The sequence below is a fragment of the Vanessa atalanta genome, chromosome 12 (assembly GCF_905147765.1).
Source record: "Vanessa atalanta chromosome 12, ilVanAtal1.2, whole genome shotgun sequence".
In the NCBI taxonomy this organism is placed as follows: Eukaryota; Metazoa; Arthropoda; class Insecta; order Lepidoptera; family Nymphalidae; genus Vanessa; species Vanessa atalanta.
The window spans coordinates 11,116,072-11,141,019 of NC_061882.1; the positions used below are offsets into that span (position 1 = coordinate 11,116,072).

Consider the following 24,948-nt stretch of genomic DNA (forward strand, 5'->3'; position numbering starts at 1 on the left):
ATTTGACAATTACGTCATATTGCAATGGGTTTAGTCAAGCAAGTTAAGCAGCTGTGCTGGTTTTAAAAACATTAAACTATTAAGACACGTAATAATACGTCACAAGATGGATATTTTGTTGGATTATATATTCAAATAAAATTAAAAATTTATGAGTGCTTATGAATTTAAAATTGAATATGAATTTTTATTTTAATCTAAATGTATTTATGTGTAACAACTTGGTAATTAACAATTTATAAAAAAAGATTTTGTTTGATTTTTTTTAATTATTATATTATATTCAGACTATTAATCATTTAAAAAAAAGCATTGAATTTACCTCGGTAGGCATTTAAAATATCGCAAAATATGCGGTCTTACATTGTTTGTTAATTAAATATTGTGAATCTTGTTACATCTGAGATATGATATGAAATAAGACTCCCTACTACATATACTTCTGTCTGACTGGCTGACGAACTCTCGAATCTCAAATGAAAACACATTTTTCTAAAGTTAATTTTTATAGTATAGATATTTAAATAAAAAAAAAATCTATTCCTACTGATTTTTTGTTTCATCGAAATATTATTTATTCGTATTTAAAAATCTGTACTAATTTTATGAATGCGAAAGTAACTTTGTCTCTTGCGATATCACGGTTGGACAACTGAACCGAATTTAATGACATTCATATGAATGAAGCAAGTATGTATTAATTGTAGAAAGCAAGCTTGAACCCGGAGGGAGGATATGAGACTTTTTATACCTAAAACCAGATGATATACCCATAAAAACGCGAGCGAAGTTCCTGGCGTTAATAAGTAAAAATAAATTAAGCCTCAAATTAGCAACAATATATTATATAGTTTTATACTTTCTAATTAGTTTTTCATTGATTGATTTAGAAAATCATCTGTTCTTCTGCGTTACTCTTTAATTGAATATTAAATTAATTAGTTCTCTTATTTAAGATGGCAGGGGAAAACGGAAAAATTTCGAAGTATTTAATAAGAAAAAATTCGTTGAGTTTGGCAGTTTTAGCTAGCTAGTATAACTGTATTGTCTATGGTTTTAGCGTCCGTTTTAATAAGCTATTTTAATTAAAAAATTAAAAAAATATTTTAATCGCACATTGCAGCACAGCCGACCAACGATTGTTTAGCTTCCACATCCCATGGACATCTGCAACACCGGGGGGATTGCAGGTGCGTTGCCGGCCTTTCAGGAAAGAGTACGCTCTTTTCTTAAAGGTTCCCAAGACGTATCGGTTCGGAAAAACCGCCGGCGAAAGCTGGTTCCACAGAGTGGTTGTGCGAGGCAGAAAATGTCTTAAAAATCGCGCTGTTGTGGATTTTCGGACATCTAGGTGATGCGGGTGATATTTGGAATTTTGACGAGATGTCCGAAGGTGAAATTCAGCAGCCGGGATTAATCCAAATAATTCCTCGGAACATTCCCCGTGATAAATTTTGTAGAAGATGCAGAGCGATCCAACATCTCTACGCAAAGCCAAAGGATCAAGCAGATAGGAAAGGGCTTGATCGTCGATAATTCGAGCCGCTCTACGTTGGATACGGTCAAATGGAAGGAGCTGGTACTGGGGAGCACCCGCCCAGAGGTGAGAGCAGTATTCCATGTGAGGCCGAATTTGCGCCTTGTATAGTCTTAGACGATGGGCCGACGTGAAATACTGTCTTGCCTTGCTGAGCACACCGAGCTTTTTTGATGCCAATTTGGCTTTGCCTTCCAATTGACCGCGGAACTGAACGATGCTCGAAACATCGACGCCAAGTATTCCGATACTAGCTGTGGCGGCTAACGGAATGTTCTCGAATCGTGGAGATACGACAAATGGTGTTTTTTTAGCAGTTAACGCGCAAACTTGCGTCTTTTTGGGGTTGAAATGGACTAGGTTTAGCCGACCCCAGTTCGAGACTTTGTTCAACGAAGACTCGATTTCAGACACAAGTTTGTTCCGGTTTTCTTCGACGTTTTCCCGAGAAATATTAGCACGGCCGGTGTATGAGGTGTCTACGGTGCTGTCGTCTGCATAGCAGTGAATGTTACTGATTTGCAACAAGTCATTGATATGCAGAAGAAACAGAGTGGGTGATAGAACGCAGCCTTGTGGAACACCAGAACACCATTGACGAATTTTAAGTCAGAGCATGCACCGTCGACAACGACCTTGATGCTCCGATCTGCCAAAAAACTGGTAATCCAATTGCATAATTTCCCGGGAAGCCCATAAGAAGGAAGCTTCGAAAAAAGCGCTTTGTGCCACACGCGATCGAAGGCCTTCGCTATGTCTAGACTGGCTGCTAATGACTCCCCCTTGCTCTCAACTGCTTCCGCCCATCTATGAGTAAGGTAAACTAGAAGATCACCGGCTGAGCGACCCCGACGGAAACCGTACTGGCGGTCGCTAATCAGCTGGTACTCCTCTAGGTAACGCAGGAGCTGGCAATTTATAATGGACTCCATTATCTTGGAAAACAAGGAGGTGATGGCTATAGGCCTATAATTGGACGGGTCTGAGCGGTTGCCCTTTTTAGGAATCGGATGCACCAAAGCAGTCTTCCAGGAGTTCGGGACGACGCCGAATGCATAGGATTGCCGGAAAAGACGCGTTAAGACCGGCGCCAACTCGGGAGCACAAGTCCGTACCACGATTGGAGGAATGCCATCGGGTCCACTCGACTTATGAATATCCAAGGAAAGAAGTGCTTTACGAACTGCACTTTGCCGGAATTTAACCTCCGGCATCGTGGTATCACACCGCGGGATTGTTGGTGGTGACTTTCCTCGGTCATCCAGAGTCAAGTTCGCCGTGAAGAGAGAGCCTAAAAGATCAGATAGCTATAAAAAAATTAGTATTCTTGTCGATGGATTATACACTATAATATAATAGTTTATAAAATGTCTTTTACGAGTCTATGTACGTAGTGATTCTTGAGAATAGCTAGAAGACAGGTAAAATATTATAAAATAAATCCAATTGAAACTTATTTTGTAGCAAATTTTACAAATGAATATAAGTTACACATATATATATTAAATTTTATTCTCTTATTTAGGTCAATGGGTTATGTAAAAATTATTTTGAAATTCGGATATTATAACAAATTTGTAAAAAAACAAGTATAGATTATCTTCATTTTAGGTATACGACGATGAAAACAACATTTCTGAATTATAATTTTTAATATAACTCTTTATGAATATAAACTAAGTTTAACTATAAGCCAAACGACATGTTCATGTTTATTGTATTTACACAGTTGTGTCGATATCGTCGGTGTTACACTTTTTACGCGATTCCTCGTCCTCAGGTGAATGACCTCGTTTTTCATTTCGCTTCTCCTTGTTTTTTTTGTTTTGATTGCGTATAGCTTTAGACATTTTTCCTTCACCAACACTGAAATTATACCGTTGAATTATTACATACTATAAAATACTTAACCATGTCAAAATGTATTATTTTGACATGATTATAACAAATATGCTTTCAGGATTATGGCTCTAATAAGATTTTATAATTTTAAATAATATGTAACTAGAAGCAATCAAAGAGCACCAATAGTCAATCTCTCTATATCACATTGAGTCCTTTCTCTCTCCCAAGGAGCACAAGGAAACAATAATGTCCTAATTTTTGCGATCTTACCATCACAGTACTGAAACAAAGCGCTTAAATAAACTACACATTTTTTTCCAATCCCTTACATATTTATCCATATTGGAACAAACACGGACATGGAGTCGTTTACTTGACATACAAGCTGTGACTAGGTCGAAGTAATGTACTCACTTGACGGCGGCGCGCGCGCCAGGCCCCCAGTGCGGCGCGGGGTTGTACTGGAAGCGCAGCCGCCCGTGGCGCCGGCTGTTGGGGTTGGCGTCCGGACGCTCGCTCAGGTCCACCGAGCTGGTGACGTCCTGGCTCAGGATATATTTAGCCACCGGGTCAGATTCTATCCTGGAAAAAATTAACTTGGACGTAATTTGCAAAAATATATTACTAATTATGCTTTAAATACGGTAACCGATAGGTTTATTTACTTAGTAGTCAATAGTTGGTCTGTGCAAAGTTAAGCTTAAGTATGGTTTTGTCTTCGCAATGTTAAATGGTAAGCCCAGTGGCGCGATAGTAGCAATATGTACGCAAGTGTGTGCTCACTTGTGCGTGACGTCAGTCCGCAAGCTGCGCCAGTGGCGCACGACGTCCCACACGAAGCGCGCGGGCGCGTTCGTCTTCACGGACAGCCGCGCCGCGTGCGAGTACGACACCCGGTGGCCCGCGTTCAGCAAAGCCGACCTTAGAGAATAAAAAATAATATATTGATACTATTTTTATTAAACATTATTATCAAACATAAATTTTAGTGCCTTATACCAAAAACTATTCATGGTCCTTTCCTAAATAAATATTATAATTAAAAAAAATCATACCTCATAACCAACATTGGCATAGTTTCCAAGTGCACTCTTCCAAATAACTTATCAAGTGTATAGTAGAGTGGAACATCCACTAGTTCCTCTCTGACCATTGAGAGGATTCCCTGTATACGCTTCGCTGTACCAAATAGCTGAGGATTTTCTTCCACATGACTCAACACTCGGGTGACAAAGAGCTCATCGTGAATAGGTGCCGACCAAATAGGACCACCTAACTTAAAGAAATTATAATACTTAGTTCAGTTTATAAGCACTTTTAAAGTTGCATGGATAAGTCACGTGTGTTATTAGTAGTAAGTGACAAATTATAATAAAAATTTGCATCACATCTTATGTAATGATAATAATGACAAAAAAATATAAAATTAATGAGTTATTGATCGATACAAAAAAATCCATATCCTAGCAGCACTATAGAATTGTTTATTTTTAATTATTATTAATATTGAATAGCAGAATCGAAAATTTAGTGTTGAATCTCTTTATAACTATAGATTTAAAAAACATAGATTTAAAAAAATAAATAAATTATTGAATATCTCACAATTAATCAAAGAAATAAATCCTTACATGATGCCGTTGGTTACAGTGCTCACAATGTTCGCCGACAGGTGGTGCTGAAGGGAGAAAAGCTTTCATTTGATCAGGATTCTTTTCAGTTGGATTAGGCTTGAATCCTCCAAGGGGTTGAAGTACTGTATTGTCACAGCCCACACAGTGGTACACCATAGACAATTTACTGAAAATGACACATAATATTTTTGAGGACTCCACTGCAAAATAATCATTGAAAATTATAATTTCATATTACTATAAATATTTAATATTTATTTAGAGTACACTGAGTAGTTTGTTCAATAAAAACCTACCTTGTACTTTTCTTGCAGTGTATCGCACCAGAGTAAATCTTGACAAATACTCTTATGTAAAAATCAGCAGATATACTCAATAATGGTACTATATAACGGCTATATCTGTTTGCATGTTGCTCTATGCACTGTAATAGTATTCTCAAAGCCTACAACAATAAACAAAATTATCAACTAGCAACTAATTTAAAATAAATTTTATTCTATTTATACATATGTTGTTTATTTTAAAAGAGATTAATAATAATTTGTCAAAAATATTTCAAACTTATGGCATTTCTTATTTTAATATGTAAATGTGATTTAAATTCTATTTTGATTTGACTGAATCATTTAATAGAATTTAATAGAAGTAAAATGGTATGTCCCTTGTGTCTGTAGTTACACTGCCTACCCTAACCAACTTGCCATGTGGGAAAAATATTTTATATTGTTATTTTATTTCAATTTTAAATGGACATAATTAATTTCCATATAAAATAATATTTCAATTTTAAATGGACATTAACTATGTCCATTTAAAATTGAAATAAAATATATAAAATAACTCATCAGTGTTAATATAGAGACCATTTATAATGTTTTTATAGTTTGTTTCTGGTTCTGTATCTTTGTGTTATTTTAATCCCATAAAAACATAAATGTAAAAATGAGAGCCAAGTTAAATATTATGATGTATACCTTGGTTGTTGTCTTCAACGACAAAAGAAGTGAGATCTAAATTTGTGCCAAGTTAAATAGTCCTTTCTGAAATTTATTTATAACTACATAAAATATCATTTCTTCTTATAACTTGGGGTAATATATTGTTGCCTAAAGTCTGACTTGGCTAGTTCTTATATGTTTATAAACACAAATTGTAGTTTGTGATTAGAATAACAAATTATAAATCAGCACATCTAAGAAGAATGGAGGACATCTCAGTATTGCTTAGTTAGTATTAACGTACATTAAGAGCTGCGATGGTCCAGACACTAGAAAACATGAAGCTTAACCAGATATTGCGAGTTCATATCTAGACAAGTACCATTGAATATTTGCGTGCTTAATTTGTGTTTATAATTCATTTGTAAAGGCTTAGAACTTACGAAGGCTATAATATAATTCGTATATGAGAACTAGCCAAGTCAGACCTTAGGCAACAATATATTATCCCAAGTTATAAGAAGAAATGATATTTTATGTAGTTATAAATAAATTTCAGAAAGGACTATTTAACTTGGCACAAATTTAGATCTCACTTCTTTTGTCGTTGAAGACAACAACCAAGGTATACATCATAATATTTAACTTGGCTCTCATTTTTACATTTATGTTTTTATGGGATATCACTACTTTTTGTATATAAATTATTAGTAGGTACTTATTAATAACAAAATTAATACCAAATGGTTTTTGTTAAACTATTCTATTTTCCTATGTTTACGGGGTATAATTGTCTTTTTTTTGATACGTTCTTATTTTTCATGTAGGTACCTCTCAAATATTCGAATGAATTGCCCATTCAGTGACCGGATTTTTTACGCGTTTTCTGTTTATACTTAATTTGCCCAAGTAGGGGTGGTATAACGTGCGCAGACGGTTGTATTCTACAATAGAGCTCTCTTGTGTCTTGATTTGACTTCGACCTAAATTGATAAGATATACTCCATCTAAGTTCTCTCTCTAACTCTAGAGAGGCCAACGTAAGCCTGCTCTTTACTTAATATAGAGGAGCCTATGTCGAAAAGAGCACCGTCAAGGCGAAGGCCTTGTGATTTGTGTATAGTAGTAGAATATGATAAGCAAATAGAGAATTGTTTCCTTTGAACATATATGTACATTGTACATAACTTAATATCTGTAACTTGGTATTGACTTCTAGTTCGCAAATTAAATTATGTTTAAATTGAATTGTTATTTTGCGTGCGCTATTGCTGTTGTCGACGTCCCCAATGTAAGGTACATTGGGGATCTCTATTTTTCCATTGGACCCATTCACCAGTCCTTTGCTGACATCAGCATGCTTGCTCGATACTGTTCTTCCCAGCAATAAGGATCACCGTTTGTAGCGCTAGAGTACAAACTTAAATCATTCCTGTTACGATATACATACTCTACTAAAGTCTCTCGAAACCTATTTTATTGTTGTATACTAGTATATTCAAACAAAAAATATTCAATCGAATAGACTAGGCAGCTTCCATCGGAAGGCATTGAAATAATTCTTATGAGCACGGTGGCCACTCGCTCAGACACGTCCGCGTTAAGGTTTAATTGCAACGCTCCATCCCGCTGCTCCGGCGTCGCGTCGTGCGCCGTGTACCGAAATGCTTATTATTATTATTTTTTTAATTATAATAATTTTGTACCATTGATACACGCTAAATGCTAGTTAATAACGTAATAAATATGAAAGTCGGCTATACTCATAAGTAATAAAACGGAAATATTTGGATTTAAAAAACTTAAGGGTGGTATTCAACTTGTTATATATTCACGAGAAAACCTTAAAATCCACATTAACACCGGCTGTCATAAATTTTGATTGCTGGTTCTTACATCATTTTTTTTATTACAGTTATTACAGGAACTAAGTATATAAGTGTTCCTATAGACCCAATAAAATGAAAAATTATAATAAAATGATAAAAAATTACCAATTTCAGATTTTTTCCTTTATATTGGCCTAATTATCTACCTGCATGCCAAATTTCAACTTTCTAGGTCACCTGGAAGTAGGTTATAGTTTTGATCTATAGGTCAGTCAGTGATAAAAATGACGATTTTTAGACGTTAATATCTAAATAACCATTTGAGATGCGTTTATGAAATTTGGAACACATATGTATCTCGCGAGTCTCAATATATGAGCCAAATTTGACACATTTACGTCAAATAGTTTTTGAGTTATGAGAAGGTCAAAAGTGGCTCCAAATGGTTCGTGTAATATTACACACGGTGCTGCACGCCAGTTCTGTTACTAGAACTTGGCTGACACGCTACCGCGTGTCTAGATTTTAAAATATATATAATAAGTGGTTTAATTCATACCATTTCATGACAACATTTGGTTTTAAGACTAATAGCACCATATTTGCTATAACATGTTTCTGGTGAGTTTCCTGCCAAAACGGCCATGTCAGTTGCTGTCACAAGTAAGAGGCCTCCATCTTGAACACTTTGGACAGCAGAGTCAAGGAATATAGATGGACAGCCATATGGATCTAAATCAATGGCTGCAAACCTTTTCGCTGGATGCTTGTGTTTATACATGAGCATGCTAAAAAATATAATTCATGAACCACCTCCTTTTATAAAAGAAATTGTAAAATTATAAATATAATTTTTTTTTAATCTATATATTATAATAAAAAAAATTACAAATAGTACAAGTTTTTTTTTTTTTAATAAACATATTTGCATCATTAAGTACTGACAAATAACATAAATAATTAAATAAAGACTTACCATGCATCATCGTGGCTAGTGTCAATCAAAGATTCCACACCATTATGTACAATATTAGCTTTTATTGTTTCAACAGCTTGCTCTGATAGGTCATTGGCTAGAATTTTAGTTGTATCAGGTATTTCTTTTGCATATCTGATACTTCTCAGTCCAGTTGCAGATAAAGCCTCTAAGATAGTAACTGGAACCTGTAATAAAAATAAATATTTTTTTAATATGTTAAAAGATGGCTGAAACATATACGATACGGCTTAAGTTAATGATCAATTTCTACATGTAATATTAACTAAATATGTTGAAGCAACAACAATATGTATGTGTCAGGCAGTTCTAAAGAAGCACCTGAACCTCATAATAAATTTATAAAAAACTCAATATCTGTAGCCTCATAGTTATACAAAAAGGTAATTAATATCTAGATAGTTAATAAGGTTACTAATATACACATCTTTAGTTATTTCTAACCATATGCACAAACTATATAAATGTATTTTACTGGTAAAAGTGCCCTTTTTATTATTTAAAATACTTAATAACTAAAATTATGTAGACATTTAAAAAGTAATGCACAGTACAAAACAGACCTCAATATTACCTCCAGTTCCCACAGCATCTTTAACTATATTTTCGCTCAAATTCTTCACATTTTTTCTTCCTTTAGCAATCTTTTCTGCTTTATAATCTTGTGTAAACACACTTAACACAGCTATACTCAAATCTCTGTTAAATTCTTGTACGGGGTTGTAGAAAACTTTTTCAGTAGTCAAATGGATTTCAGCTTGGCCTTCTTTTATGCATTTTTTATCAAGATTCACAGTTGCTGCTGCTTCCATTTTCATAATTGTCTAATAGTTATAAAGGTTAATTATTTATTATTGAATGTCTATATTAGTAAATAGTGAAAGGAGTATTTAGTATACTGACCGAAAACTGTTTTTTCAATATTTGTAAGTACTTCATATATAACTAAAGAATTGTATTCGTAAAATTAATCAAGTAATAAAAAAAGCCACATTGATGCCATGGGTACTGGTTATGCTTATGTCAAATGTTGAGACTTGAAACTTGAGGTGTAAATGGTGTAAATAGTAAATTTTGACATTTGAAAAAGTGCCGGTGGGCAGCACATTGAAGACTATCATATTTAGAAATTAATTGATTTAAATAGAATGTGTGTATTATGTTAGTTTAATACAAGTAGCATAGTATAACTGCACGAATATAGAGAAACATAAATAGATTCCTTTTCTTATTTTTAAACGAAAATGTTTTATCAAGCTCTTATCAAATGCAGTGTCAAAAATTGATATTGTCAAATTTGACAAGAGGCTTGAACTTTGAATAATCTGGAAAAATAACCTTTCATAAATATTAAATAATAATCTACAGCTCTAGAAAAACTTCTTTATGTGGGATACAGTATAATAAATAAAGTGGAAAATGCACACTGCGAGTGCGATAGTGAGGAACACAGTCCTTTTTAACCCGGCCTTAAGAAAGTCAATTCAAATATCTCGCAATGTAACAAAAATTGCATCACATTTACACCTCAGGCCGGCAGAAAAGGCATTAATAAACAGTATAAAACCCTATGGAACAAGAAATACTCAAATTTGTAGTCACAACAATGATTTTCTACTTATGAATTCAGTTAGTATTTTGGTATATTTTTAAAGAAAATATTTAAGCCTCTGTTTTTTCCATAATTCTCATATAAATAATCTTAACAATTTTCTCATTTTAAATCAAATTATTTATTTATAAGTACATATTTTGAATCAATGAATATTTAATTCAGCAGTTTCTATAAGTTGTGTAAAATATATACATTTGTAATTTTATTACTTTAGTTTTGTAACCGAAGACAATATTCGACTGGCAATAAAAATGATCCAGAAGAGGATGAGCCTATTGTGGATGTCAAGGAAGAGACCCCACTGTTTTCCAGCCAGTTGCCAGCAACGGTAGCAGTGCCAGAAGTTTGGCCTCAGGTTCCAGTCATAGCTATAAATAGAAATCCAGTCTTCCCAAGATTTATAAAGTTAATAGAAGTGAGTTATACATCTAAATATTTTTTTTTTTTAAATAAAAACTTGTCTTAACCTTAATTTTGTTATTTCAGATCTCAAACCCCGCTCTTATAGATTTAATAAGAAGAAAAGTGAAATTAAATCAGCCCTACATTGGTATATTCTTACGTAAAAAGGAAGATGAGAAATCTGACGTTGTTTCAAATTTAGATGACTTACATCAAGTTGGTGTGTTCGCACAAATCCATGAAATGCAAGACATGGACTATAAGTTACGTCTAGTTGTCATGGCACATCGTCGGATAAAGATAACAGGCCAGTTTGTTGAGGATGAAGTTGAAACGGGACCAGCTGGTAAGAATATATTACAAGCATATAGATATTAATTGTTACTCTGATTTGTAATGATGTTAAATTCTCATAGCAAAGTATATTATCTGAAATTAATTAAAATTTTGTTAAAATGTAATGAATATGATATATTTTAATAATATAATATAAATATGTGATTTAATTGAATATTTGTATAGTCATTTTCAATAGTGTTGTTGTGGTTGTCTAGAATATTTGTTTACAACAAAAGAATTAAAAGGATATTGCAATGTGCTTTAGCGCTTTGATTAAAAAAAATGTGAAAGGTTCTCAATCAACTAAATAGAAGTGGTTTATAGTTCTTTTTTAACATTTGGCCTTATTATACTAACAATTGAAAGTAGAAAAAAGTATTCGTAATTCTTATGGCAAATTTACAGAGATCACACACCATGTATGCATGTAAATTATAAAATATATTTATATATAATATAAATAGCTTTTGATTAAAGCTTATAAAATCTTATTAAGACAACTATTGTGTGTAATTGTGTATGCAGGCAAGTTCCTAGATAATTGTAATGAGTGCTATATTACAATTTAATTTTTGCTTGATATTTTTTATGTGATATATATTGTATAGATTATATATATTATATTAGGAATATTTGTGTCTGACTTACATAATTTTCTAATATGTTAATAATAATGTGGCTGTGATAAAACTTGCAGCTTCAATTCTGAAATAAATAATTTCAGAAATGAAGCTTAAGTTTCCGGTATTTAACGTCGAATTTAACGTTACCCGTGAAGAATCAGATGCAGAGAGACGAAGACGGAAGCATCGCAATTCGAGACGACAACGCAACGACTCCGATTCGGAGGGGGAGAAGGAGACGAAGAAAACTCCACCCGATCAAGTCATGATGGTCAAAGTTGAGAATTTAATGCACGAAAAGTTCCAGCAGAACGAGGAGGTGAAAGCGCTCACACAGGAAATTATCAAGACCATCCGGGACATCATCAACATGAATCCACTCTACAGGTAATGTGAAAATCGCTTCTATATAATGTTACAAATGGGGAAATACCTTTCTTATCCTATTTACATGTAACTGATTGGACGATAGGCTAATTAGAATTGTGTTAAACGAGTGGAGAATTAATTAGTAATTGAATTTAGTGTAATATTTGTAGATATAAGCTTTTATAAATTCAGCCGATATTATTAACTTTACAGATACATAAATTCAGAGTATTTGTTAAAAAAAAATTTTATTCAACACAAGATGTAGTTTTAAAAAGTATGGAGCTAGTAATTGTTGACTTTCAGGCAGGATATATAACTACATTTAACTAACATCATTTTGTATTGCAAATTTTGAAAGAAGCGTAATAATGGCTGAGATTCTTGCCGGTTCTTCTCGGTGGAATCTACATTCCGAACCGGTGGTTAACTTTTAGTATAGTGGCGTAAAATGTCGACCCCAAAGAGCTTGTAAAAGCCAACTTAGTATATTTAGCTGCGAATGGTGTGCGCAGGGAGTCGCTGCACCACATGCTGGCGCAGGGGCAGCGCGTGGTGGACAACCCGGTGTACCTCAGCGACCTGGGCGCCTCGCTCACGGGCGCCGAGCCGCACGAGCTGCAGGCCGTGCTCGAGGAGATGGACGTGCGTCCTGCGCTACATATCCCTCTATGCCCTCCCCTTACTATGAGCCCTATAATCTCCAAAAGTACTTGTACCAGTCTACATAGCGAGGATTCTTGAAAATGATCCTTTTGAAATTTAAAATGACTTCTACTGTTTAATTATTCTAGAAATTTGCATAAACAAATCCTATTTTGTTATGTCGTCTCTGTTGTCCATTTTTGACCAGGTCTTTTGGGGCGAATCTTTAAATTTTTGGCTTTTTACTTCAACCAAATTAACTGTGATAAGTTATCTGTGAAGAAAAAATTAATAACGTTTTCGATTTTGAATTTTAATCTTATTACAAATGTTTTAAACTTCGGTCTCAATATATAAAAATATTACTATAATATCGTTTCAAATATTATTGCGTTATATCAGTAATAATCAGATTCTTTAAAATTTAGATACCAAAACGTCTGATGATGTCATTATCGCTGCTGAAGAAAGAATACGAACTGTCGAAGTTGCAACAGAAGATAGGCAAGGAAGTTGAAGAGAAAGTCAAACAGCAGCACCGCAAATATATACTCCATGAACAGCTAAAGGTTATTAAGTTTTACCCCATTTTGTTCCAACTATTATAAAATGTACCAGAAATTACAAAAATCTTATAATCGTAAATGTCTTAAGTACTCGTTGGGGTAGGCCAATGCCTGTTTAGGCCAAGTTTGTGTGTCATTGGTAGCAAACATTGGTCAACTGAATTGGAGGCGGTTTTGCGTGCAGATTTCAAAAGATCTTGGTGCTATGCTCCAACAGGATTGACCTCATATTCACTTCGTAGTTGATTAGAAGTAATATTTCACAACAAATTATGCTCAAAACTATTTTTGTCAGTGTATTTTTTTTCTAAAAATTACTACAGAATGCTGTAGTCGTGGTATTTGTTATAAAAATAATTGTGCTCTATTTTTAATTAACGGTATAATTCTAAAATGTTATTCTATAGAGAAACTGTATAATAAAAAAAAAAACAACAGGTCATAAAAAAGGAGCTCGGTCTAGAAAAAGACGATAAAGATGCCATCGGTGATAAGTTTCGAGAGCGTCTCGCGGACAAAAAAGTCCCGCAAGCCGTACAGACGGTCATAGACGAGGAACTCAACAAGCTCAACTTCCTGGAGAGCCACAGCTCGGAGTTCAAGTGAGTGAACAGATAAGACGTCCCATATTTCACTTCATGAATTTATTCCATTACTTTGGACATGTTGAACTGTTTGTGGTAGTTTTGTTTTATTAATTTGCTTACTATGCTTCCATTTAATACCTTCTATTGAATTTTGACTGCGATCATATCTTTAGTTAATTATGTTTTCGACGTATAAAATGTTGGTCAATTTTTATACTGAATATAATTTTTAAAATGCAAAATAAACATTGAGCTTAATGAGTGCCATGGGAAACCAAGTATGATAATACACTTGGTTTCATTTGCTGCGTAGCATTTAGCGGGGAAAGAGTGACTAAAATTATTGAATTGTAGTAAGACCTTGTATTCATCTAGTAGGTACCAGTTACTTACTGTTCTTACCGGTTATTCAATTTTAAACAATATGGCTACATTTTGTACACCAATGAGCAGTGTGACCATACATAAAAAATAAAACGCCATATGCCTATTTTAATATTTACGGTTAAGATTTTTTTAGGATCATCTGTCATTCATTTGTTATAATATCTAAGTGACGGTTAAATCTTTGCACATTAAAAACAAAAATATTTTTTATTAATGATAGTGTTACACGGTGCTACCTCGACTGGCTGACCTCCTTACCATGGGGGGTGACATCCGAAGAGAACCTTAAACTAGAAGAGGCTCAAGTTATCCTCGACGAAGATCATTACGGAATGGAGGATATCAAGAAGAGGATATTGGAGTTCATTGCCGTGTCACAGCTTAAGGGGAGTACTCAGGGAAAGATACTATGCTTCCATGGACCACCTGGTGTTGGAAAAACTAGTATAGGTAATATATTTAATGCTTTTACGTATCGATAAGGTTATTTTTTAATCCAAACCAAATATGGAGTCTAATATGTCATATCCCTTATGGCAGAAATTACAATGGTTCACTAACTTTTCGAATTCGAATTGGAAAGTGTTACACAACAGTTGTTGTCGGTAGGGTGAACTATGAGAAAGCAAAATCTTTTGATGAAGTTTAGAACTCGTCATGATAGAAACATTTAAGAGTTATTTTGAGCAAAAAATACAACTTTTGCCGAAATATCTCCAGAATAAAATTAGAATCGTTTTAAACAATTTTTTTATGTCGATAAATAAAATTTTAATACTACTATTCATATTTTTTTTAATAAATCAACTTATTATACAAATATAATATTATTGTTTTTTTTTTTATATCTAAGTCGTCTTACGCACACTGAGACGTCTAGTTAGAACGAGCGTCACTCAAACACACAAAAAATTCAATGTTAAATTGAATTTGTAAACAGGCGTGCCTTCAAAGAAAATGGATCTATACCCGCCATATATCAACGAATTCATAAAAATAAATATATTTTCAGCTCGTTCAATCGCCAGAGCCCTCAACAGGCAGTACTTCAGATTCTCGGTGGGAGGGATGACAGACGTTGCCGAGATAAAAGGCCACAGACGGACCTATGTGGGCGCCATGCCGGGGAAACTTGTACAGTGCCTGAAGAAGACTGGCACGGAGAACCCTCTCGTACTCATCGATGAAGTGGACAAAATTGGAAAGTAAGTTGATGTTCATTGTTTTTGACTTCTTCGGTAAACTCTATAACTATTTACCAGCACATAAAATATTTCTAGAAATTATTGCCCAAGAGTAGAATAAAATATGTGGTCAGCTGAAAAACGTTTATGGTTGACACTAACATGGGTGGGTGTGATTTAGCTGTACTAGCAATATACAGAAAATAAATATATTTTTAATTTTATGAATTCCAAATACGTATTCAATTGGACCACCGCGATAACGTGCCACGCAATTAGGACAATGTGACTATTAAATATAAATATTAACTAAGTAAAAATAATCTGCTGGATATTAATCATTTTAACGAGTTAAGAGGACAGTCCTTGCGGAACGCTAAAATAGCGCTTACTATTTTCAAAATATCTTAAAACTGGAGTATTGATTATGGATAAAAAAATACATTCATTATGTGAATAGATATATCTCAGGTTTCACCGGATCATATTTATAAAATATATATCAATAACTTAGTAAATTCATCGTCAACATCACTCCAAATACTGAAATCGACCTTTTCTATTAACATTTTTAAGATATTTAGCAGCTAGTTTATACATGTATTTTTGGTTAAATGGGGACACAAAAGTGTAAATAATAAATTCACCATGTTCAATTTCTATTATATCACACAATTTTATAGTAATTTTTATTTAAATATTGCTTACTTTTGGCATTCGTCGTCCACACTATTTAGTATGGAGAAAATAATTTGACGGTTTTGACTTAAAATTCGACATTTCTGTCAATAAATTTTCAGTCCCTCCCCAGAGCCCAAGGTGAGAGCACGTCAGTTTTTATTTCGAGCCGAGTTAACAAACTATAATATATTTGTTACACTTAAGTACATACACTAGGTAAATGCGATAATTAATCACATAGTAAGAAAATCTAATCTAAAAATTGTACGAAGGGTAACCTCTTTCCCCCAATGTCGAATTAAAAGTACAAAATTGTAAGAATAAACATAGTGAATACCTGAATATACCTGAATGTAATGTAATGTTTGCACTATCCTGCTTATTTTTTTTTTCTAAATTCGAAATTTAAAACGAACGCCAACTCATACCATTACTCATGTCGTTTAGTTCGTTTGGTTAATTTCTAATTATTTAAATGCTTCATTAAAATAGTGCATAGTGCTAAGAAAAAACGGTTGATATACATTCCATTGTGTATTGATGCTATACTTAGTACCTTTCATGACCAGATACCGTCAACGGCTCACCCCCCTGATTTTTGTGTAATATAAAATAATTTTAATTGAATTATTTCATAAAAATACGTAATTAAATTTTTAATAATAAAGACTTGTTTAACCAAGAAAAAGTATTTTGCTTTAGTTTTTTGTTAGTTAAAAAAAAATTATTTGATTAATATTTACCTATTTTTATTTATAAAATTTATGTTCTTTACGCCCTAATTCGGTATACCTTCCAACCTTAAAATATCCAGAAAATATTAATTGTTTAGTTAGACAAATGCGATTGAAACAATAAAAATCATAATGTATATTAAGCATCTTAATGCACTCTGACCGCACCCTATGCTAACAAATAATTTATAATTGTGTTTGCGAGTGACAACCTTATAGCTAATACATTACTCGTAATTAAATATATTTTAATAAATCCTACGTTATGAACGCGCAATGAAAATTTAATTTATTCGTTGCACCTAAAACAAGCAACTAATTCTGTCCGGGGATGCGTACGATACACTGCATAATGCAACTGTATTATTGGAAAGTACCTATGTGTGTGTTCTAAATTAAATTCCCACGCTTAGAAACTACGCTCTTAAATAATTTATAGATAAATGGGATTTAATAAAAATATATTTATTATTTTATACCTTTTACATCTGTTAGCTACCACAATCGAGAGTTTTAGTACAGGAAACTGTTGGGCGACTCATCATAAGGAAGCTCCTCACGAAACACTAGCTTGATAGTAATCAAGTGCAAAAATGGACTATGGATCCTGGACTATTACGTCACTACTAAACCAAACTTTTATTATTTCAGGGAGCTATTTATGTGTAATCTGATTATAACCTGATTGTTTTAAATCCAACTTTGTTTATGTGAATCTTGCAGTAATTTAATAATATGCCACGGCGTTTGACTGATATCTTTCTAGGATAACATGACTGAAAAAGTATTCGGTAGGTGTCGCTCGTTGGTTATGATATAATAAATTATATTTATTAATTCAATCCTCTATTGCTGGAACGAAATATATTAATAAAAAATTTAAACTATTCGAAATCCTTATCTAGCAGATCGGTTCCCGGGTTTAGTGTTAAGGCTGTCCTGTGACACATAAGCCTCTTGGAACTGCTTCTGTTAATTCTGTTCGTTGCGTTTGTACCAGACTGTTCTTACAATCTTTATATCTTCTGTCCATCTTTTATCAGTCTACCTCTAATTCTATTTTCGTTCTACGGTAGCGACTCTGTCGTAATTTGCGTCCATTTTATTCTTCTGACCTTTGTCATAGGGTTTTTATAATGTTTTCGACTTTAGCTATATATGAAATTGCTTCCGCTCTTTTTTGGTACTCCAATGTGGCTCCTATCATACCTATTTTCATTCCTCTTTGGCAAGGTTTTGACTTTAAATACTTTTATTTATCAAACTATACAACGTTTCATGATCACAGCACGCAAAATTCTTTATGCCTAAAATTGTAAACAGGTTAAGTCGAGTACATTTAATAAGTTTAATTTCACGATCACTTCCAACAGAGGCGTCCACGGCGATCCATCGTCAGCTCTCCTGGAACTCCTGGACCCGGAACAGAACGCCAACTTCCTAGATCACTACCTGGACGTGGCCGTCGACCTGTCCCGCGTGCTGTTCATATGCACGGCCAACGTGGTCGACCTCATCCCGGAGCCGCTGCGCGACAGGATGGAGCTCATCGACATGTCCGGTGAGTGAGGTCTCCCTTAGGCGGGGTGGCGCGCGCCCTCGAGCCCGGCTCACCGACTGCCGCCCCCGCAGGGTACGTGGCGGAGGAGAAGCTGGCGATCGCGCAGCAGTACCTGGTGCCGACGGCGCGCCGCAACTGCGGGCTGGCCGACGCGCAGCTCGAGCTCACGCCCGCCGCGCTGCACGCGCTCATCCGGTCCTACTGCCGCGAGAGCGGCGTGCGCAACCTGCAGAAGCACATCGAGAAGGTACGCGCCTTGTCGCCGAAGCGTCGGTGCGGTTCGCGCGCCAAATCACATCTGTTGCCAATTTAAAAAAAAATTAAGGAACTTGAGTGTGAAAGGCGATTTTACGTGATTGGTAGCACACCCCGGGAACGAGTCGACGGCCTCCTGGCTATTTCTTTTGATATTGTACGTAGTGCTTCTATATTGAGTAAAGACATTTGATTTGATTCAGAAATTATTGTACCATTTATAAATATTTTTGAGGCGTCTATTACTAGTCGCTCATTGGTCGAAATTCATTCATAATTACTTACGAAAATATAAGATACATTGATTCTATATTTTGGAAAAATGAGGCTCGGGGAGGTGATACTTCGTCATTATTACAATAAAAAAAAAAAACAAAGCAATGTCAAAAGAAAAAATATTCATTTTTAACTTTGTTGTCATTGGCGGTATGAATATATAGATTAAATAGTTATACGATACTAGTTTACGCCTGCGGCTTCAGTCTTGTTTTAGGAGTTAGTCGTCAGTTCTTGGTCATAATAAAGTAATCTATCTGCTTCCTTGGAGTTCAAGCTTACTTCATTCCAAATTTTATCAATTTCGTTTTAGTTGTTTTGCCAGTTGCCAGTTGCCAGTTGACAGTGCAACAGACAGACAAAATTACTATTGCAATTATAATATTATTTTTATATGATGAAATAAAATTCCGTAATTCATTTTATAAACGCGTTCATAGCAGATGTGTATTATATATGTGAGTGTAATTCTCATAAAATTACAATGAATTTTATATTTAATACAAAGTTTGAATCTTCCAGATTGCTCGTAAAGTAGCGTATAAGATAGTGAAGCAAGAATCTGATAAGATGGTGGTGACTGACAGTAATTTATCCGAGCTGGTCGGGAAGCCGACCTTCAAGCACGACCGCATGTACGACCAGACGCCACCAGGCGTAATCATGGGACTTGCCTGGACGGCTATGGGTGAGTTTTGGACTTAATTGGGATAAAATAAAGAATATATTAATAGCAAGCAAATATATAAATACAATTTCACCTAATATATATTGTGTGTATAAGTTTAAATTAAAATTTGTATATTTTATATCATTTAGAATCAGCGTATTGCCCTTTTATGTTTAAACTAGTTGACGGGGCTTCGGTCGCCTTTTAAGTGTTGATCGTTAGGTATAAAAAGGAGATGTTCTTCCTTGTTTAAACTTGGTTCTTACCAACTTTCTCCAATTATTTATTCGGTTTAGTTTGGGCATGAAACAGCAAAAGCGTGATGGAATAAATTCGAAATCGTGGTATCTCTTAGTGCAAGGCCTTCGCCCAAAAGTGGTACGTTTACTGACTTTTATATTTTGAGTTAATTGCAACAAAAATATAAGGAACTTTTATATATTGTAAGAGGTAATCGTTTCTGTTCCTGTGAATATCTTTAGTAACAATTGTTTAATCTGGACACCAGGTGGCAGCACGCTGTACATAGAGACGGCGATCCGCAACCCGATGAAGGAGGACAAGCCGACCCCCGGCACGCTGGAGCTGACGGGCCACCTCGGGGACGTCATGAAGGAGTCCGCCCGGATAGCGCTCACCGTCGCCAGGAACTACCTCGCCGAGTACTATCCCGAGAACAACTTCCTAAACACCAGGTAAGACGGTCACACGAGTGCCACGCTCGCGCCGCTGGCGCCGTTCGCGCCGCTCACGAGCCTGACCCCCGTTGCAGCCAGCTGCACCTGCACGTGCCCGAGGGCGCCACGCCCAAGGACGGCCCGTCGGCCGGCGTGACGGTGGCCAGCGCGCTGCTGTCGCTGGCGCTGCGGCGGCCGGCGCGCGCGCGCGTGGCCATGACGGGCGAGCTGTCGCTCACGGGCCGCGTGCTGCCCGTCGGCGGCATCAAGGAGAAGATCATCGCGGTGAGCGCCCTTGGCTCCGTTCCCATTGAACAGAATTTACACGATGTATTTACTAATGACATTTATTAATGAGATCGTACCTGTGTACTTAAAGGCGAAGCGAGTGGGAGTCACGTGCGTCATATTGCCGGAGGAGAACCGGCGAGATTTCGACGACCTACCCTCGTTCATCAAAGAGGAAATCGACGTTCACTTCGTCAGCGACTACGAAGAGGTGTTCAAGATCGCCTTCGAAGACGAAAAGGTTTAGATTTGATATAAATATTTCCGAGTATAGTTGTTGCAAATTGTACTTTATGTAGTCGTAGTTAGTCTTAGTTTTGTGTGAATCATTAGAATGTAATGCCTTTTATAAAGACATAAAGTATCACAAGACAGATACAGCAATACAAGTGCTCGATATATTTATACTGATTTGACAGGAGTTAAATTAAACTTTTATTAAATAGTATTTTAACCCTAAAAAAAATGGTTGCCGTCGCGGGACGCCGGGATGTGAAACGTCAAAATGTGTTGTGTGTGCCATCCACGCACGTATATTCACATGCATTATCAGCGAAATATATAGTAATCGAGGCAGAAATGGGCATAACGGCAAAATATAGTGTCATGTCGTTTGCTGTCATGGCAGAAAAGCCAGTCTTACCCGCCAGGAAATAGATATATAACATGACACATTTGACAGATGTCATATAATAAAAATATCCTTCTTTATTTATTTAAAAAAACAAAAATTTGTGCAATTTTCACAACGCAAAAATTAAAATACTAAATTACCGTGTTTTGGTGAATGTAAAAAATAATCTGTAGTCCTGTTTATCAATCAGATTCATAATTAGCGCCAAAATTAATCACCGCATTGAAATAGATTAGTTATAAATATTATTTTGGTAATTTTTTTATAACAAGAGGCTCAAAACGATTAAAAAAAATTTAATATGTATGATAATAACGCGCAAATTAATGTTACAATTGAATCTATCTGATTTATTAATCGAATATCTGCTTATCGAATGAATAGTATATCGATTTATACATATTTGTAGTTACCGTTCGATTTGCGTTCCCAGGTGTCATAACGATATTTATTTATTTTTTTCGATTTGTGGATCGAAATCCTAGCAACACTTCCTAGCAACCTTTACATTTTGCAAAGGAGACCTGTCAATACTATTTACTACTATTAATAGTATTCAATCGATAGACGTCAATATCGATATTTGTGCAAATTGTTTCAAATAAATACACAAATTTTTAATTGACTGCCTTTCTAAGTATACTTTCGTATTTCCTAATTTTAGTTTTAAGAGTCTTAAGACTAAGTAATTTTATTCTAGATTACCTATATTTTTAATTAAAATCTTTCAATGTATATAGGTTGTAAAAATGTTTATAAATAACATTTATATTGTTTGTTATAGTGCGAATGTTTATATAGAGTTTGAGTATTCTATATTTAATTATACATTAAATCTTTTTTCATTGCAAGTTTACGTTGTCTGTGTAAGAGCAATACATTTCAATCCGTTCAAATGCATCGTTAAAGTAAAAGTATGGTTTTTTGTTGTTTAAATCATTAGTTGAATGAATATCATATATTTTGAAGAAGTGTGGTGGGGTATACTTACATAATTACTTTGTCGTCTTATTTCGAATGTTAAATTACAGATGGCATAAAAGTAATGTAAAATGTGTACATCTCTCTTTACAGCGTATTAAGAGTATTCAAATCCCACGCATATAATGATATATTAAGTATCATACATTATCTAAAAATATATATACAATGAGGATAATATTAAAAACCGATTTATAACCATTTTATAAATATATAATTTTTTTCCATAAATTTGAGTAATATATGTAATGACATTCTATTTTACAACAATAGGGTATTTCCTGTAGTTAAAATTAAATTAAGAAATTGGATAAAAATTAAAATATACTTATAATTTTTAGTCTGTATATCACGTGACCTAAAACACGAGCCGCCGTGATGTGGCGTCACATAGGCAAAAAATTGTCATTTCAGTATCATCTGGCACTTTGATAAACAACTTTTCTGGAGTTTTAATGCTAGTATTCGTACATGACACTCCAACGATAGCGATTGTAATTCATTATTTTTCCATAAAATACCAAATATTTATAGCTGTTACCTTTGAATGACTACCGGTCGTAAATACACGAATTTTGCTTTTAACAATCTGATGTCATCAAAAGTTTTAAATTTAATTTTATTTTATGGCAAGAAAGCGTGTTTATTTTGCCGTAATATATTTTTTGTGGCTTTCCATTAGAAAAATCAACATGTTCAAGTACTTTTTCAAACATAGTAGAATACCCTATTGCGACGGCTGTTTATATATTTTGAATACAATGTCAGTTATTTTCATAAACATTTTATTTCGTTTTTTTCGTCAATCATATGTGTGAATTGCATTGCATGCCTACATCGTATAAATTGTCCATATTTTTTATTATAAATAAGTTGAACTTGTATAGAATTAAAGTAAATACTTTTGTTTTTTTTTTTTTTTTTTAATATTCATATGGTGAATGTTGTTATGATTTTTATTAAAAAAATAGTATTTATTTTGTTTTTTTTTTGCCCTTTACTTTAAAAGCCCAAATCTATTTCTCTTATTTTAATTAAGTTATTTACAATATATTTTTATATAACCATGAAAATTTTAACAAACTACTAATATATTTTTCTAAGTGTAATGAGATGTTTCAAATTGGGCAACACATGTCAACTTTTAGTCTGTAAATCTTTAGCATGTTTGATATTTAAAAATAAAAAAATATCTGCATGAGCATGCATTATAATAATATTTTATTGATTTCTAATCACTTGCTTTTTTAGTGGTAGTAAGTAGCAAAAAGCTTTTATTTACATAACTTAAAGTCAATAAAACGTAGTATTCCAATTGAACAACAATACTTTTGTACTGACTGTTTGCTAATTTTCAGCTTAATCAGTTGGATTAAACTGCTTTTAAAATGCGTGTTGTGTTTATTGAAAAATATATAAGTTATTGAATAATAATTTTCTATGAGTGGTTATGTATTGTTGAAATTAAAATATTAACATCACTGATTTTACGTTAGTGTATAATCTGATAAATAAACCGAGTATATACGATTAATAGAACTGTCCTTGGAACTTAAGCAATAATAGTCACAAAACACTCTTAATCAATCATCAATATAAAATACAGTTAATTCTACGTCTGATTAATACTTGTACTAGCTGATGTGGATGGTTGTCTATAAACATCTATATTAATGTCGCTGGCTTCGGAGGAACTTATACAATCTGGGTCTTTAATAGGAAAACTGTGACTAGATAGTAATTATAACAACAGATTTAGGTTAGAACCTCGAACAAAACAGAAATAAATACAATACTAAGGTACTTGAGAAGATGTATGCCCAGGGCTGATTTTCTTGATATCTAAGAGAATATTTTGAACAGTATCAATAAATTATATTCAGTAATTTTGTAAAAATTGTAGTTTTTAATAGTACTTGTTAAGATAAATAGTTTTTTATCTTTTCCGCTATTGGCATATCTGGTTTAGGTATGTTCGTTAATCTATGACGACATATCGGTATTAATTTGTAATGCTCCCAGCACAATACAACAACATAGATACAATCGACATAGATTAGTCGACTTAGGTAAACCTAATACAGAGTAAGCGAAATGGTATATTAAAATATCTGTCATTCATGTAATTTTCGTAAAATAATTTGTTTTCGAGAAAATATGAAATAAATGAGTTACTAACCATAAGGAATTATTAAATTATGTACACTAAAACAATATTTCGAATTTATTAAGAACACAAGTAATTTGCTGCTTTCACCAACGGTCAACTCATGGTCAATTGAACACAACTCAGTGCGCCAAATCTCAGTACCGGACAGCGCATCCAGTAGTATACATGACATTATTAACATGTAGATCAACAAAAAAAAATTAAACTAATACAAAAAATGTATACCCAATAGTATTTCAATTTAAATAACTTAAATTTACGGTTAATCAATTTGTGCGAAGGCAGTTTAAGAGGCTTATAGTTTTAACTACGTCAGTTATTATTATCAGTCATGCCAATTCAAAATAAATGCATATGATGATGAATATAAGTATGTTTGATGTTATAGAGAAGAGTTGGTGAATTGCAGTAAACAGATTTGATCAAGACTGAAGCCAATCTCATGGACAGTATCCCGTTAATAAGAACAATTATTGTTTTGTTTCAACAAATTTTATTTTAATAAATAGTCTATTTTAAGA

General features: G+C 34.0%; 2 protein-coding genes across 5 annotated transcripts; one reads left to right on the forward strand and one right to left on the reverse strand.

Annotated features, from left to right (window-relative positions):
- Positions 1 to 3,176: 3,176 nt before the first annotated feature.
- On the reverse strand, positions 3,177 to 9,827 carry LOC125067800 (probable tRNA (guanine(26)-N(2))-dimethyltransferase). Of its 3 annotated transcripts, XM_047676581.1 has the most exons (10): positions 9,687 to 9,827; positions 9,347 to 9,607; positions 8,763 to 8,950; positions 8,346 to 8,574; positions 5,313 to 5,461; positions 5,014 to 5,182; positions 4,438 to 4,658; positions 4,166 to 4,303; positions 3,797 to 3,964; positions 3,177 to 3,403 (listed from the first exon to the last, which is right to left on the reverse strand). In XM_047676581.1, the coding sequence occupies exons 1-10, from the start codon at positions 9,720 to 9,722 to the stop codon at positions 3,259 to 3,261; spliced, it is 1,704 nt and encodes a 567-aa protein (XP_047532537.1). In that variant the 5' UTR covers positions 9,723 to 9,827; the 3' UTR covers positions 3,177 to 3,258. The 3 variants fall into 3 exon arrangements, with proteins under 3 accessions (XP_047532537.1, XP_047532538.1, XP_047532539.1); XM_047676582.1 differs by lacking the exon at positions 9,687 to 9,827 and having other exon boundaries at positions 9,358 to 9,520; XM_047676583.1 differs by lacking the exon at positions 3,177 to 3,403 and having other exon boundaries at positions 3,819 to 3,959; positions 9,687 to 9,806.
- Positions 9,828 to 10,033: 206 nt separating this feature from the next.
- LOC125067797 (lon protease homolog, mitochondrial) lies at positions 10,034 to 24,946 on the forward strand. Of its 2 annotated transcripts, none has more exons than XM_047676578.1 (16): positions 10,034 to 10,412; positions 10,613 to 10,813; positions 10,885 to 11,146; positions 11,864 to 12,149; positions 12,647 to 12,776; positions 13,205 to 13,345; positions 13,781 to 13,944; positions 14,537 to 14,766; positions 15,329 to 15,521; positions 18,289 to 18,476; positions 18,548 to 18,723; positions 19,530 to 19,695; positions 20,186 to 20,372; positions 20,450 to 20,639; positions 20,734 to 20,883; positions 24,816 to 24,946. In XM_047676578.1, the coding sequence occupies exons 1-16, from the start codon at positions 10,203 to 10,205 to the stop codon at positions 24,837 to 24,839; spliced, it is 2,898 nt and encodes a 965-aa protein (XP_047532534.1). In that variant the 5' UTR covers positions 10,034 to 10,202; the 3' UTR covers positions 24,840 to 24,946. The 2 variants fall into 2 exon arrangements, with proteins under 2 accessions (XP_047532534.1, XP_047532535.1); XM_047676579.1 differs by having other exon boundaries at positions 10,038 to 10,412; positions 11,918 to 12,149.
- The last annotated feature ends 2 nt before the right edge of the window (positions 24,947 to 24,948 follow it).